The 15,340-nt window shown below is 45.3% G+C and overlaps 1 protein-coding gene across 5 annotated transcripts in view; it reads left to right on the top strand.

Annotated features, from left to right (window-relative positions):
- The window catches only part of NRP1 (neuropilin 1), a 339,157-nt gene that overhangs the window by 318,786 nt on the left and 5,031 nt on the right, over positions 1-15,340 (top strand). For all 5 annotated transcript variants that reach the window (XM_033931511.1, XM_033931507.1, XM_033931509.1 and 2 more), the window contains exons 15-16: positions 5,585-5,853; positions 8,327-8,423. In XM_033931511.1, the coding sequence (XP_033787402.1) occupies positions 5,585-5,853; positions 8,327-8,423 (366 nt within the window). The remainder of the gene's footprint in view (positions 1-5,584; positions 5,854-8,326; positions 8,424-15,340) is intronic.

Here is a 15,340-nt window from a genome sequence, read left to right as displayed (position 1 = left end):
AACATGCACACGTTAGCGTTTAGCGTGCGCTAAATCGATTAACGCATGCTAATCGGTTAGTGCACCTTAGTAAAAGAGGGCCTTAGTCACAAGCATCAAAGTATACAAGTACTTGTACACACCTACCCTTAATTGATTTTCAAGCCTACCCAGATGTTTCGCCCCTGCTGCTTCTGTGGATGGAGTTAGGTACAGGTGCAAATAATGCGAATCTATTGTAGCACATACGAGCCTTCTCCCTACCTATATTTAACGCAGTTCAGTCTACCCACCTAGTAAAACTGGATTTTGCCTCTCTGTGCAGGGAAATCTTCATAAACAGGATCCAGATGCCTAACTCTATTTATTAACACATACAAAAGGTGCCTTAAGGTAACTAAAACTCTGCTCGGTTGCAATCTCAAATTGGAAGTTAGACCATAAATGGAATATGAGCAAGAATGAGTCTGAAGCAGTGGCCTAGTGAGGGTAGAGGGTACCCGGGGTGGGGACGCCCCCACCGCACCCTCCTCTCCCTCTCCCTGCTCCTTCCACACACCCCTTCCTTCCCTGCCCCTGATGCCATACTCATGCCCTCCTTTCCCTCTGGTACCTCTTTAAATCTTTGCCAGTGCAAGCAGCGTTGACTATCCTTCTAACGTCACTTCCTGGCCCCGTGATGGTGCCTGGGACGTTCCAGCACCCCTCCCCCCCTCACACACACACACACACACACACACACACACACATACACACACTATGCCACTGGTATGAAGGACTCAAGATTAGTTGTTTATTTGTATCAGACTGAGTGGGAAGTTTTTATCTTAATAAATGGTATTCCTTGCGCTCTAAAATTTGAATTTTGGAGTGTCATTAGATTCAGCATTCAACAAGGAGGTCAATGTCTTCTAGAGACGGTCAAACAAACATTCTGCCATCTATGGCTGGTGTACCAGTTTGGCCCATTTTTGTATTCATGCAACCTTAGAAACATTAACAGAAGACACGGCGCATACCAGTTTTACAAGGAATACTGTCATTTATTGAACACATAAAACCCGATGTGGACACATTTCTCCCTCAGGTTGTGTCAAGGATAAAATGCTAAATGGGGATAAGAAAACTCCCCCTTCAAAGCAAAATGTCTCACATACACAAAATCAAACAGCATTCAAGTCTCTATACACTTCTACCTTAGAAACATTATACAGGCATTGGTAATAATTATTTAAGATTGTAGCAATCTTTTGTTTGTGGGTCTCCCAAAGAAAGCTTTTTAGAAACTACATTTGGTGGAAATCAGTCAAGATTATTTTGGAGAAGACTATCAAGAAGAAGACCTCAACCCTTTAAAACAAATCTGTCCTGGCTGCCTGTGTGAGCAGGAGTAGATTTAAGCTTCCATTGCTGAAGTTAAAAGCTTTGAAAAGGAATAACCTCACCAAACTGTCTGGTTTTGTATTTCCCTAAAAAAGAGCTACAAGGTTATTCTTTGTTCCAAGAGATATGGTCAATTAAACAAGAGAGAGCATTTTCTTCAGCAGCATCCTATCGCTGAATATCCTTCCCAGACAGATTAGGTTAGAGCAGTGTTCTTCAACCAGTGCCGGTCCACAGAAATTTCCTGCCGTCCCACAGGGCCAGCACGTGCATCAGGCCCAAAACAGTGTTCTTCAACCGCCAGTCCACGGTGCGATCGATGCGGCGTTATCTTCGAGCCAGCTCCCTCTTCCTAACTGATTCAGTGCACAAAGCCATGGGCAGTGATTCTACGCGTGTCCTGCGCCTGAACTGGAAGCCTTCTCTCTGTCGTTGCAACATCAGAGGGAAGGCTTCCAGATGAGGCAGGGGACGTGCAAGGTGCAATTAGTACTATTATGGGGGCGGGGTCTGGGGTGGAGATTGGGTAGAGATGGGCAGGGTCTGGCCCACGACTTAGCCCTGTGTTCTTCAACCGCCGGTCCACGGACTGATGCCAGTCCACAGAATAATTTTTTTTATTTCTGCCGGTCCATAGGTGCAAAAAGGTTGAAAAACACTAGATTAGAGGACAAGTATATGTCCCTCCGAGGAGTTATTACAACACAATTGTTATCACAATTGCTGTATATTGAGTAATGTTTTTAGACTGTGGGCCTCTTCTATCAAACTGCGGTAGCAGGTTTTAACGCAGAGAGCCACGCTGAATGGCCCGCGCTGCTCCCGACGCTCATAGGAACTCTATGAGCTTCGGGAGCAGCGCAGGACATTCAGCGCGGTTCACGCTAGCGCAGTTTGATAGAAGAGGCCCTTTGTATTGTGTTGGTACCTGTCATTGATGCTATATTTAGGCTACAAGAGCTATCTTTAGGTTTTATTATTTTTCGAGGGTTGGCTGATCTTTGGTTTGATTTTTGCTTTAAACTTTGTCATTCCATTCAGTGGGGTGCTTTGGACTTATTTATTTTTATTGATAATGCCATGTCTGAGGGTTTTTTTTTTGTTTTTTTTAAATAATGCTTGTTTATATATCTAACTAGCTGATGCCCCGGCGTTGCACGGGTATTTAATTATAGCAATAACACAGTAAATGGATTGAAATAAAGATACTTTATAGTGGTGAATGAAATTATTTTTTTACAGCTTTATAAAAAGTACAATAATCAAATTATAATGTGAAATATTTGACAAAATGAATACAATACAACTAACACAAAACTTGATTATAAACAACAATTTTAGTTTCACCTCCAGGAGCAAGAACATATAAATTCTTGGTGAACCCAACCTTGATCAAGCAACATAGAGTTGTCCATGGGAAAAACAGGGGGATCTTAAATCCACTCCACAGTATGTAATAGTCTGTCCCTGTGATTTGTTGATTGTGATAGAGAATGCAAGTCTCACTGGAATTTGCAATCTCTTAAACTGAAAAGGAAGATCTGTTGGAATAAGTGGCATCCAAAAGTTTCAGTATTGATTTAAACAACTCAATATGTGGAAACTCAGGTTGAAAAGAAACTCCATGCAGTTTGTTCCCGGTTCAGAATGGAACCTGTGTTCCTAGTTCAGGATATGTGAGTACTCATGTAATGTAATAACATTATGAACTGGGGTGCATGAAGGAAACAGTTACAAACACAGTTAGAACATACAAACTCTATATGTATGGTGTCTGTGGTAGAATAGAAACGATGTCCCTAGTGGTTATAGTGTCATAGAAAGTGTTTTATAGTTGGAATTACTGTGAGAATGGCAGCTGTTTACATTTTTTCCATTGACATGAATGGGTGAAATCTGATTTTCTGTTTGTAGCTCCGCCCACGTGTGCAGGTGGGCCGTGAGACCCCCAGAACATATCACCCCAGGTAGTAAGGGATCTGCATACCAAGTTTCGTTCAAATCGGTCAAGCCGTTTTTGAATTACAGTGAGAATGGCAGCTTTTTACATTTTTTCCATTGACATGAATGGGTGAAATCTGATTTTCTGTTTGTAGCTCCGCCCACGTGTGCAGGTGGGCCGCGAGACCCCCAGAACATATCACCCCAGGTAGTGAGGGATCTGCATACCAAGTTTCGTTCAAATCGGTCAAGCCTTTTTTGAATTACTGTGAGAATGGCAGCTTTTTACATTTTTTCCATTGACATGAATGGGTGAAATCTGATTTTCTGTTTGTAGCTCCGCCCATGTGTGCAAGTGGGCCGCGAGACCCCCAGAACATATCACCCCAGGTAGTGAGGGATCTGCATACCAAGTTTCGTTCAAATCGGTAAAGCCGTTTTTGCGTGATCGCGGCACATACACACACACATACATACATACACACATACACACATACATACCTCCGATTTTATATATATAGATTGATTTTTTAATACTGAAAATTATATGTTTTACCCTATATTGATTGATTTTAGGATTATGCATTGTTTATTTATTTCTTTGGATTTTGCTCACACCTTTTCAGGTGTAATTCAAGGTGAATTACATTCCGGTACAGTAGGCATTGCGTCAGGCTGTGGCTAATATTCCCTCTAAGATGCGTGGGAATCCTCTGCCCATATTCCTGCTAATGGAGAATGGTGCTTCAATGTCTTGTTTTCAGTCATACAAAGCAGGCAGGTTCTTCAGGCCTCCCAGGGCACCTGTCTGTCCTCATGATTGAAAATGAGATATTGATGCACCCTCTCACTGGCAGAAACACAGACTGAGGACTTCCATACAGCTTAGATGGAACATTGAGTGACACTAGAAATGAAATACATATAAAAATTTCTTATTGTTATAATTCACAAGCCTACTCGAAGATGGAATCCACAAGCTAAAATGCATCAAGAAAATAGTAACATAGTAAGCAAACTGCCTAGGCCCCAAATGTTTTGGAGGTGCCCTCTCACAGAGATGCCAAGGATGAACCATCCCAAAGAGTGAGACTGAAGACTAAAGAGTGAGATTTTTCAGACTAGGGTTACCATATTTTGTAAGTCAAAAAATAGGACACATGGCCTCGTCCCCAGCCACACCCCATCCTGCTCTAGCTCCACCTCCACACAAACCTCATCTCCTTTCCTTCCCTCTCTCCCCTCATCCCTGCGGGATGATCCTTTTCTGGTGGCAATGGGGGACTCACCCGCAGGTGGAATCCTTGTAAATCACTGTCCCGCCATAGGTACCAGTGGTTCAGGGATAGGAGTTCCTGTTGCAAGCAGCTATAGGCTCATTTGCTGCTGGTTGGAGATGGCAGGAAAGTCCCCCAGCTCTGCCTGAGCTCGGGCCGCATCTGCAAGGCCTCTGAGCATGTACAGATGTGATGATGTCACATAACCAAGGAATGTGGCACATAGCACATGTCAATCTTAAGTTAGGCACCATTTATAGAATCAGGTCTAGCAGCACTTAAAGTGGACTTAGGCACCGGTAGGCATCTGAACCTTAGGCTCACCCTATTTATGCCAAAACAGGTACCTACATGAATAACATACCCACAATCCATCCCTAACCACACCTACTTTCTGGTAGGCACCTTGGACTAAGCACTTACCTGAAAGTGGTAGGCTCCTCCCATCCAATTAATTTTAATTTAAGCTAATTATGAAATACAAATTGCTTGTTATTGCTATAGATTAAGCTTTTTAAATAATCAAGTTAGGCACCTAGATGGCTAGGCACACCTAAGCTTAGGCATCTTTTATAGAAACTGGGCCCAAATATTACAGCAAAATACTGTAAATTCTTCCATATTTCGATGCAAATAATAATAATAACAACAGTTTATATACTGCAGGACCGTGAAGTTCTATGCGGTTTACAATGATTAGAAATGTTACAGATTGAGTGAATAAACAAAGTACAGATGTAGCGACAGGTGGTTCTTGCACTTGGTTGTTAAGGACTAAGATTGAATAGGTTGGTTTCCTAAATATTTCAGGAATAGTTGTGTTGAGGTAAAAATCCTTCACAGCAGATAATTTAAGTTGCGTTTCATAATTTACTACATGTGCATCAATGGGGCTTTCTGTTGATGAATCTAGGCCACAGTTATTCCAAGTATGTTGCACTTAAAAGTCCTTTTTAGATGTGAAAGGCGGTCACTGTTCTCAAGCTGTGTTATTGTCGCGACAGGTGACGGCAATTTCATTTATTCTGAAGCCGATGAAAGGCAAAGAGGAAAAGCTGCAAGGCTGCTAAGCCCCGTGGTTTCATCTCAGAATTCTGCACACTGCATGACTTTCTGGTACCACATGTCTGGTCCTCACGTTGGCACACTGAGGGTGAAACTTCGCTATCAGAAACCAGAGGAATATGATCAGGTTTTGTGGGCAAGTGGACATCAGGAGAACCGCTGGAAAGAAGGTCGTGTTCTCCTTCACAAGTCTCTGAAACATTACCAGGTGAGAGGGTTTGCATTGTTTTTGCAACCAGGGTCCAGCTCAACCACTGGAGCAGGTGAGCCATAGGGTACCAAAGAAATCAAAACATTTCTTTTCCAAAAACACGTCCTTACTTAATATTCCCCTCCCCAATCGCACATGCACTCTCCCCAGCAAATAACACACTAGTCATCCCCTTGAACCTCATTTACCAAAAATATCCAAACTCCTAAATAAGCATCTCCCTTAGGTATCCATTTAACCTTCTCCTAAATAAGCATCTCCCTTAGGTATCCACTTAACTGATTCCTTCAAAGTTAGGTATCTTTCTTCAGTTGCCTATATTGTTTTCCCCACTGAACCTTGTAACTACTTGAACCCTGTCAAGTTATTCTATCGATAAATCCAGATATCTTATACTTGTATTTCTATACCACAACATGTAATTTACTTAAATCGTTGTTATGTAATTCTCTCGGTAATGTCCTGTTCTCTCTTAACTGTAATCCGCTTAGAACCGCAAGGCATAGGCGGAATAGAAATCACAAATGTAATGTAATGTAATGTAATGTACCAAAATCCCCAGCCTCTGAGCTTACCATCGGTGCTTCATCTAGTCCACAGGTGTCGAAGTCGGTCCTCGAGGGCCGCAATCCAGTCGGGTTTTCAGAATTTCCCCAATGAATATGCATTGAAAGCACTGCATGCACATAGATCTCATGCATATTCATTGGGGAAATCTTGAAAACCCGACTGGATTGCGGCCCTCGAGGATCGACTTTGACACCCCTGATCTAGTCTAAAACTTTCTCCTCCTCTCTCCAGCAATATGGCATTGCTCCTTCCTCCTTCCCCCGTTGCCCTCTTGCCAGTAGCAATAGCAGGCACAGCAGGCTGCTTTCGGCCAGCCCTGGGTCTTCCCTCTGCCAAGTCAAATGCAGGGGGGATGGAGAAAGCTTGATCTTTGGAGGTGGGGCACTGACAGGGGAGTTGGCTCAGGGTGCCATAACCCTTTCGGCCGGCCCTGTTGGCAACCATTAACTTCTAAGTTGTGAGGCTTTGTTACAAAACCACTGTTTCATTAGAAACAAGTTAAAACACTGGCGTGGCTATGTTGTCCTGCCATGGGTTTATTAGTGGTCCTTCAATGCTGTAACAAAAAATATTAATTTTGTTGTGTATAAAATACAAGGTAAAATTTCAAAATTGGTGATACATTTTTATTGGGCTAGTACAATGCAAGAGTGACAACGTTTTGGGAGTTATGCTTCCTTCAACAGGTCAGTGAGGAAAAGCACTTGCAATTTACTTACTTGCTTTAATGTCTTAATATGGCTTAATGCACATTCAGCAATGTTGTTTCTGATGACCCCAAATCTCTAGATCAGGGTTGTCCAACTTCGGTCCTCAAGGGCAGTAATTCAGTCAGGTTTTCAAGACTTCCCCAGTGAATTTGCATGAGATCTATTTGCATGCATTGCTTCTATTTATGCAAATATATCTGATGCATATTCATTGGGGAAATCTTGAAAACGCGACCTGGCGAGTGCCAAGGTTGGACCCTCCTGCTCTAGATCAGTGGCTCCTAAACCTGTCCCGAGTTAAACCCAGCCAGTGGGGTTTTCAAAATATCCCTCACGAATATGCATGAGGCAGATTTGCATATAGCAGGTGGCATTCAAATCTGCCTCATGCATATTCATGAGGGATATTTTGAAAACCTGACTGGCTGGGGGTCTCCCAGGACAGGTTTAAGAACCATTGCTCTAGATTAGTGGTCTCAAACTCGCGGCCCGGGGACCACATGCTGCCCACTAGGTTCTATTTTGAGTCCTTCGGTATGTTTATCATAATCACAAAAGTAAAATAAAACAGTTTCTTGATCAGATGTCTCTTTAGCTATAAATTACAATATTATTATTAAGACTTAGCCAAATGGAAAGATTTATAAACTATAAAGTGTTCATGCAAAATTGTAATTTCTTTAAATAACATATTATTTTTTCTGAGGCCCTCCAAGTACCTACAGATCCAAAATGTAGCCCTGCAAAGGGTTTGAGTTTGAGACCACTGCTCTAGATGGTTGATAGAAATGTAATTTAGTAACCATAACAACTGAAGTTAAACTAGTCAGTACTCTGATGTTCATCAGTTCTGTTTACATCACAGTTGTTGACTAGTCCCTTTAATCCGTGCCTTGAATTTCAAAGCATTTGGGGACCAAGGCAACTATGCACGCATCAGCATTTTCATTCTGATTCTCTTGTGTTAATAAGCAAAGCTATTTGAAAGTGTATGGAAATATACCGTGACATCTTACAAAGGGTAAAAACTGGCAAATAAACAATTCAAATCTACAAACAATCGTATCCTGTCAATGCAGCAACTTTATGTGGTGGAGCTCAGTATTAATGAGCAGATTTTAATACTTGAACAAGGATTGCTATATGCTAAAGGCTGTTTTTGCTAACTGAAACTAATTTGGTTTTCCTAGGTGATCGTGGAAGGAGAGATCGGGAAAGGAAGTGAAGGGGGAATTGCAGTTGATGACATTAGTATCGGCAGTCATATAGCAGCTGATGACTGTAGAGGTATGTAGCCTAGAGAAAACAGGCAACCACGCTCTACTCTTAGGCCCTCTTTCACTAAGGTGCACTAACCAATTAAGAGCATGCATGTTAGTCTATGGACACGTTAGCATTTGACGCATGCTAATTCGTTTAGCGCGTGCTAATTTGATTAGCGCGCAGTAATTCGATTAGTGCACCTTACTAAAAGAGGGGGTTAGGTGGGGGTTTTTTTATATTTATTAAGTTTCCATTATTTATATCAAGCAATACACTTATATAGAAAAGCATCAATGCTCTCCATTGCTGGGATGAAGCTCTGAAATGCCCTCCCTGGAATCCTGAGGATTTGTACTGATCGTCTGCAATTCAAAAAGATGTTGAAAACGCAATTATTTGTTGATGCTTTTTTTGTGAATTTGCACTGAAGAATGATTTGGCCTCAGTATAGATTGAAGAAATTTTTAAGGGTTTTGAATCCTTATACCTACAGAGCTATGTTTAACTGTTGAGTATGTAGACATTTGTAGTGATAATTTTAAGTGGAATATGGCTTCAGGAAAGAGAAATCATGTTTGACGAATTTACTTCAATTTTTTGAGACCGTGAACAAACAAATTGATAGTGGAGAACCAGTGGACATAATATACTTGGACTTCCAGAAAGCGTTCGACAAGGTTCCACATGAAAGACTTCTCAGGAAACTACAAAGCCATGGAATAGAGCGAGATATACTAAGATGGATAGGCAAATGGCTGGAGGACAGAAAGCAGAGAGTGGGCATAAATGGGAAGTTCTCAGACTGGGAGAAAGTGACTAGTGGTGTGCCCCAGGGCTTGGTACTTGGGCCCATCTTATTTAATATTTTCATCAATGACCTAGAAGAAGGAACATCCAGTGAGATCATCAAGTTTGCAGACGACACAAAGCTATGCCGGGCAATCAGATCGCATTAGGATAGCGAGGAACTCCAGAGTAGAGAATGACACGGTGAAAAAATTGGTCCCCGTCACCGCCCCGTCCCCGTCTCACCATCCCCGTCACCGCCCCGTCCCCATCTCACCATCCCCGTCACCGCCCCGTCCCCGTCTCACCATCCTCTTCACCGCCCCGTCACCGCCACTGCCACCCCATTCACCGCCCCGTCACCGCCACTGCAATCCCATTCACTTTTCTTTATTTACGTATAAAGGAAACATTCTTTAAAACTTTAAAACTTAGTTAAATATTAGTTAATAACTATACAAAAACAAAACACGCAGAGAAAAAATTAATTAATATAAATTCCCTGACTTCCCTGCACTGTCCCCCCCTTGAAGGTCTGTCCCCATCCTGAAAGCCTGATGCCCCCCCCCCCGATGTCCGATACATCCCTCCCCCCGAAGGACCGCCGACTCCCCAACAATATCGGGCCAGGAGGGAGCCCAAATCCTCCTGGCCACGGCGACCCCCTAACCCCACCCCGCACTACATTACGGGCAGGAGGGATCCCAGGCCCTCCTGCCCTCGACGCAAACCCGCCTCCCCCCAACGACCGCCCCCCCCAAGAACCTCCGACCGCCCCCCCAGCCGACCCGCGATCCCCCTAGTGACCCCCACGACCCCCCCACCCCCCTTCCCCGTACCTTTGGTAGTTGGCCGGACAGACGGGAGCCAAACCCGCCTGTCCGGCAGGCAGCCAACAAAGGAATGAGGCCGGATTGGCCCATCCATCCTAAAGCTCCGCCTACTGGTGGGGCCTAAGGCGCGTGGGCCAATCAGAATAGGCCCTGGAGCCTTAGGTCCCACCTGGGGGCGCGGCCTGAGGCACATGGTCGGGTTGGGCCCATGTGCCTCAGGCCGCGCCCCCAGGTGGGACCTAAGGCTCCAGGGCCTATTCTGATTGGCCCACGCGCCTTAGGCCCCACCAGTAGGCGGAGCTTTAGGATGGATGGGCCAATCCGGCCTCATTCCTTCGTTGGCTGCCTGCCGGACAGGCGGGTTTGGCTCCCGTCTGTCCGGCCAACTACCAAAGGTACGGGGAAGGGGGGTGGGGGGGTCGTGGGGGTCGCCAGGGGGATCGCGGGTCGGCTGGGGGGGCGGTCGGAGGTTCTTGGGGGGGGCGGTCGTTGGGGGGAGGAGGGGGGTTTGCGTCGAGGGCAGGAGGGCCTGGGATCCCTCCTGCCCGTAATGTAGTGCGGGGTGGGGTTAGGGGGTCGCCGTGGCCAGGAGGGTTTGGGCTCCCTTCTGGCCCGATATTGTCGGGAAGTCGGCGGTCCTTCGGGGTGGGGGTGCGAGTGGTCCTGCCGGGGGGGGGGATGTATCGGACGTCGGGGAGTCGGCCGGGCAAGAGGGCTTGGGCTCCCTCTTGCTCCGATCGCGGGTGCGGGTGGGAGCGCGTGCGAGCGGTCGTTCGGGGTGGGGGTGCGAGCGGTCCTGCTGGGGGGGTGAATCGGGCGTCGGGCGGGGTGGGAACTATGTTTTAAAACTTTTGTATACCATGCGTGAAAATACGGTAAATAGCGGTTCCTAGAAGGGGGTACATTGGCCCGCGGGGACAAACCTGTTCACCGTTTCCGCGGTCGGTGAATGGCCTTTTCCCCGTCACCGCAGCGACTGCTAGTTTTCTTCCCCGTTTTCGGCGGTGACCCGCGGCTTAAATGCGGTGGCCGCGGGTAAACCGTCACCGTGTCATTCTCTACTCCAGAGTGACTTGTGTCAGTTAGAGAAATGGGCGGAGAAATGGCAGATGAAGTTTAATGTGGAAAAGTGAAAAGTAATGCATTTAGGCAGAAAGAACAAGGAACACGAGTATAGAATGTCTGGTGCAACTCTGGGTAAGAGCGAACAAGAAAAGGACCTGGGTGTACTGATAAATAGGACCCTGAAACCGTCAGCACAATGCGCGGCAGCGGCAAAGAAAGCAAATAAAACGTTAGGCATGATAAAGAAAGGAATCACAAGTACCGGTAGATTGTAGAAAGTTATAATGCCGCTTTATAGGGCAATGGTCAGATCATACTTGGAATGCTGTGTCCAACATTGGTCTCCCAAACTAAAAAAGGATATAAAACTGCTGGAGAGGGAGCAGAGAAGCTAATAAAAGGTATGGAGAACTTGGAATACGAGGAACAACTTAAGAGACTGGGATTGTTCTCCCTTGAGAAAAGGAAACTGCGAGGGGAGACTTTCAAAATACTGAAAGGAATCGACAAAATAGAGCAGGAAAAAAAAAATTATTTACAATGTGCAATGTGACACGTACAAGAGGACATGGACTGAAACTGAGGGGGGACAAGTCCAGGAGAAATATCAGGAAGTTCTGCTTCACGCAACGAGTGGTGGACACCTGGAATGCTCTCCCAGAGGAGGTTATTGCGGAATCCACCTTTCTAGGATTTAAAAGCAAACTAGATGCACATCTCCTTACGAGAGGCATAGAGGGATATGGGTGACTAAAATTACGCCAGGTGTATACCTGGCTGAGCCTCCGCATGTGCGGAACACCGGACTTGACCATTTTTATAACATGTGCCATGTAGTGTCTGATGAAATATTATGAATGTTTTATATGGAAACTGCTTTGGTTTAAGCGGTTTAGAAATTTTAGACATAAATAGACAAATACAAATCAAGGAAGAAAACCCCCCAGAAAGAAGAAAAAAAAAGACTAATTACTCTTAAGTCCTCAAATGCTCTACTCTTAGGGGTTCTTTTATCAAGCTGTGGTAGGGGTTTAATGCGTGTAATACAACGTGTTAAACCGCCTGCCGCGCTAGCCGCTAACGCCTGCATTGAGCAGGCGTTAGTTTTGTAGCCGGACGCGGAGGTTAGCGCGTGATGAAATGTACGACGCACTAACCCCGCTAGCATGGCTTGATAAAAGGACCCCTTAGTTTAATTAAGATGGGTACTGCTTGTATTATGTTTCCTTTTTGGAATAATTTTATGTTTAGCACCACCCCCGTTAAACCCAGATTACAGGACATTTAATCCAAAACAGAGACAAACAAAATGAATCCCTTTGAAAGAGGCTGGCCTTCTTGCATGTTTGTATGAGGAAGTGAGTGGTATAGCGACAGGTGTCCCTAAGAACACTCCCTCACTGAGGTTGCAGTTTAACCATCTTACAGCAGGTAGCGCTAACCTGCCATATCAGAGACTGAGTCAGACGGGTGAGGCTCAGGCTGAAAGGTGGTTAAATGTCCTAGAGCAGGGGTAGGCAATTCCGGTTCTCGAGAGCCGGAGCCAGGTCAGGTTTTCAGGATAGCCACAATGAATATGTATGAGATGGACTTGCATGTACTTCCTCCTTGAGATGCAAATCTATCTCATGCATATTTATTGTGGATATCCTGAAAACCTGACCTGGCTCCGGCTCTTGCGGACTGGAATTGCCTACCAGTGTCCTAGAGTAGAGTGGATCAGAGAGGCCCCGAGGCAAGGGGACTCCAGGAGAGAGATTCCAGTTGCAGAGACCTCCTGGAGAGGGCTCCAAGTGAAGGAACCCTTCCATAATATTGGCTGGTGCTACAGTACTTGTGTGAGTGTTCCAGGGAAATTAGGAGTAGCCCTAGATCAGGGATCTCAAAGTCCCTCCTTGAGGGCCGCAATCCAGTCGGGTTTTCAGGATTTCCCCAATGAATATGCATTGAAAGCAGTGCATGCACATAGATCTCATGCATATTCATTGGGGAAATCCTGAAACCCCGACTGGATTGCGGCCCTCAAGGAGGGACTTTGAGATCCCTGACTTAGATCAAAGGTTTGCACCCTGTGTTAAGAAGAAACAGAAGGCTGCAAATGTTTAAAAAAATACCTTTATTTGTTGGTGAAGACCCAGGTCATGAGTGTCCTAGGCAGAACCAGGCCTGGATTTACTATATATATATGAGTAATTGGAACTGTGCTGAAGAAGCTTAACAAGGTAGAACTGTTAAGAGAAGGGAGTAAGTGTTAATGTTGTTACTGCCCCGATTAGAGTTACCATATTTTTCTCCTGGAAACCCCAGACACATGATCCCAGCCCTACCCATTCCACCTCCAGCAGCCCCACCTTGTTCTGCCCCACAAAACCTACTCTCTTCTTCCAGATGAGCTCCAGCCACATCTGGAGGGTCTGGAGCATGCGCGGATGTGTGTGATGTCATTCGCGTATGCTCAGAGGCCCTCCAGATGTGGCCTGAGCTCATCGGGGCTTTCCAAAACCTGGAAAAATGCCGGGTTTTGGAAAGTCCACCCAAGAGTCTGGACAATCCTCTAAAGCAGGGGTGTCCAACCTGCAGCCCGAGGGCCACATGCAGCCTCGTCAAGTATTTTGTGCGGCCCCGGTCGAGGGCGATACAGTGTTTTCCTCTGCTGCCCCCGGGTGTTTACCGTCTTCCTCCTCTGTCTTGCTGCAGCTTTTGTGCGTCCCCAGAAACATTTTTTTTGGCCAATGCGGCGCAGGGAAGCCAAAAGGTTGGACACCCCTGCTCTAAAGAGAGGACATATCTGGGTTCTCCTGGACATCTAGTAACCCTAGCCCAGTCTGGAGCTGAGTATGTAACAGGAACAGACTGATTACTTGTGCACCAATAAAACTTTTCCTTTGAGTTTATACTGTATTCTATCTGTGTTTATGAGGGCTCCCAGCCTGTTTGCTAGCCACGCTATTCCATTTTCAACTCTGTCACTAGGAGGATGACTCTTATGTATTTAACTAATATGGGGTCCTTTTACTAAAGTTCATTAGGCTGTTAATGTACAGTTTGGCACACATTAACAGCTAACACATAAACATATTAACAGCTTATGCAGTATATTTACAGTTAGCGCATGATTAGAAGCATGTTAAGACCATTTTTTGGAAAGGGGCAGAATCAGGAAGGGTATGTATGGAGAATAGATACGGAGAGTGTTTGGCACTGATAATGCTGCATTTACTGCATGCTAAATGTGCAGTTAGCGCAGGACTACTTACCACCTCTTAAATAGGAGACGCTAACAGGGAAATTCTATAAACCAGCATCTAAACTTAGCCATCAGTAGGTGCCCTGCCAAAGCCTAATTTAATTGAAAAACACCGTCAGAAACGGCCAAAAATGACAGTGTTGAAGCATCTACTGATGCCTAAATAAAAGGCAGCTGGCTTTGCGGCTAGGTAGCCGCTTTAGGCCATGGAATGCCAAAGTAGGCCTGGCCAATGCTGGAAGTGGCGATAGGTGGCTGAAATGTAGGCACGGAAAACTCTGGCCTATATTTCAGCTGCTTATCTATGCCACTGCGGGATCCTAAACCGCAGCAGCCATAAGCTGATTGCGGCAGAAGTTATCCTCAATCAATTTTGGAGGCCACATTACCGTAAAGATGTGCTCAGAATTGAGTCGGTTCAGCAGATGGCCACCAGGATGGTCTCGGGGCTAAAGGGTCTCTCGTACGAAGAGAGACTGAACAAATTGTAGCTCTATACTCTCGAGGAGCGTAGGGAGAGGGGAGACATGATTGAGACATTTAAGTACATCACGGAACGGGTCGAGGTGGAAGATGATATCTTTCTTCTCAAAGGACCCTCGAACACAAGAGGACATCTGCTCAAACTGAGGGGAGGGAAGTTTCGTGGAGACGTCAGGAAGTACTTCTTCACGGAACGAGTGATAGAGCATTGGAACAAGCTTCCAGTACAGGTGATCGAGGCCCGCAGTATCCCAGACTTCAAGAATAAATGGGATACCTATGTGGGATCACTGCGGGAGTCATACCAATAAATAGGGTCGCTAGGATATAGACTTAATAGAGCAGGTCAGTAGAGTTAAGGGAGCCAGTAGACTTAATAGGGGGTCAATGGTATGGGCAGACTTGATGGGCTGTAGCCCTTATCTGCCGTCATCTTTCTATGTTTCTATGTTTCTATTTTAGTCAGCAGTGCTCCTTCCAACTGTACCATGACTGGAGTCCTTTATGTTATATATGTAATTATAGAA

This window comes from Geotrypetes seraphini, chromosome 2 (assembly GCF_902459505.1).
Source record: "Geotrypetes seraphini chromosome 2, aGeoSer1.1, whole genome shotgun sequence".
Classification (NCBI taxonomy): domain Eukaryota; kingdom Metazoa; phylum Chordata; class Amphibia; order Gymnophiona; family Dermophiidae; genus Geotrypetes; species Geotrypetes seraphini.
This window is presented reverse-complemented; position numbering and strand designations above follow the sequence as displayed.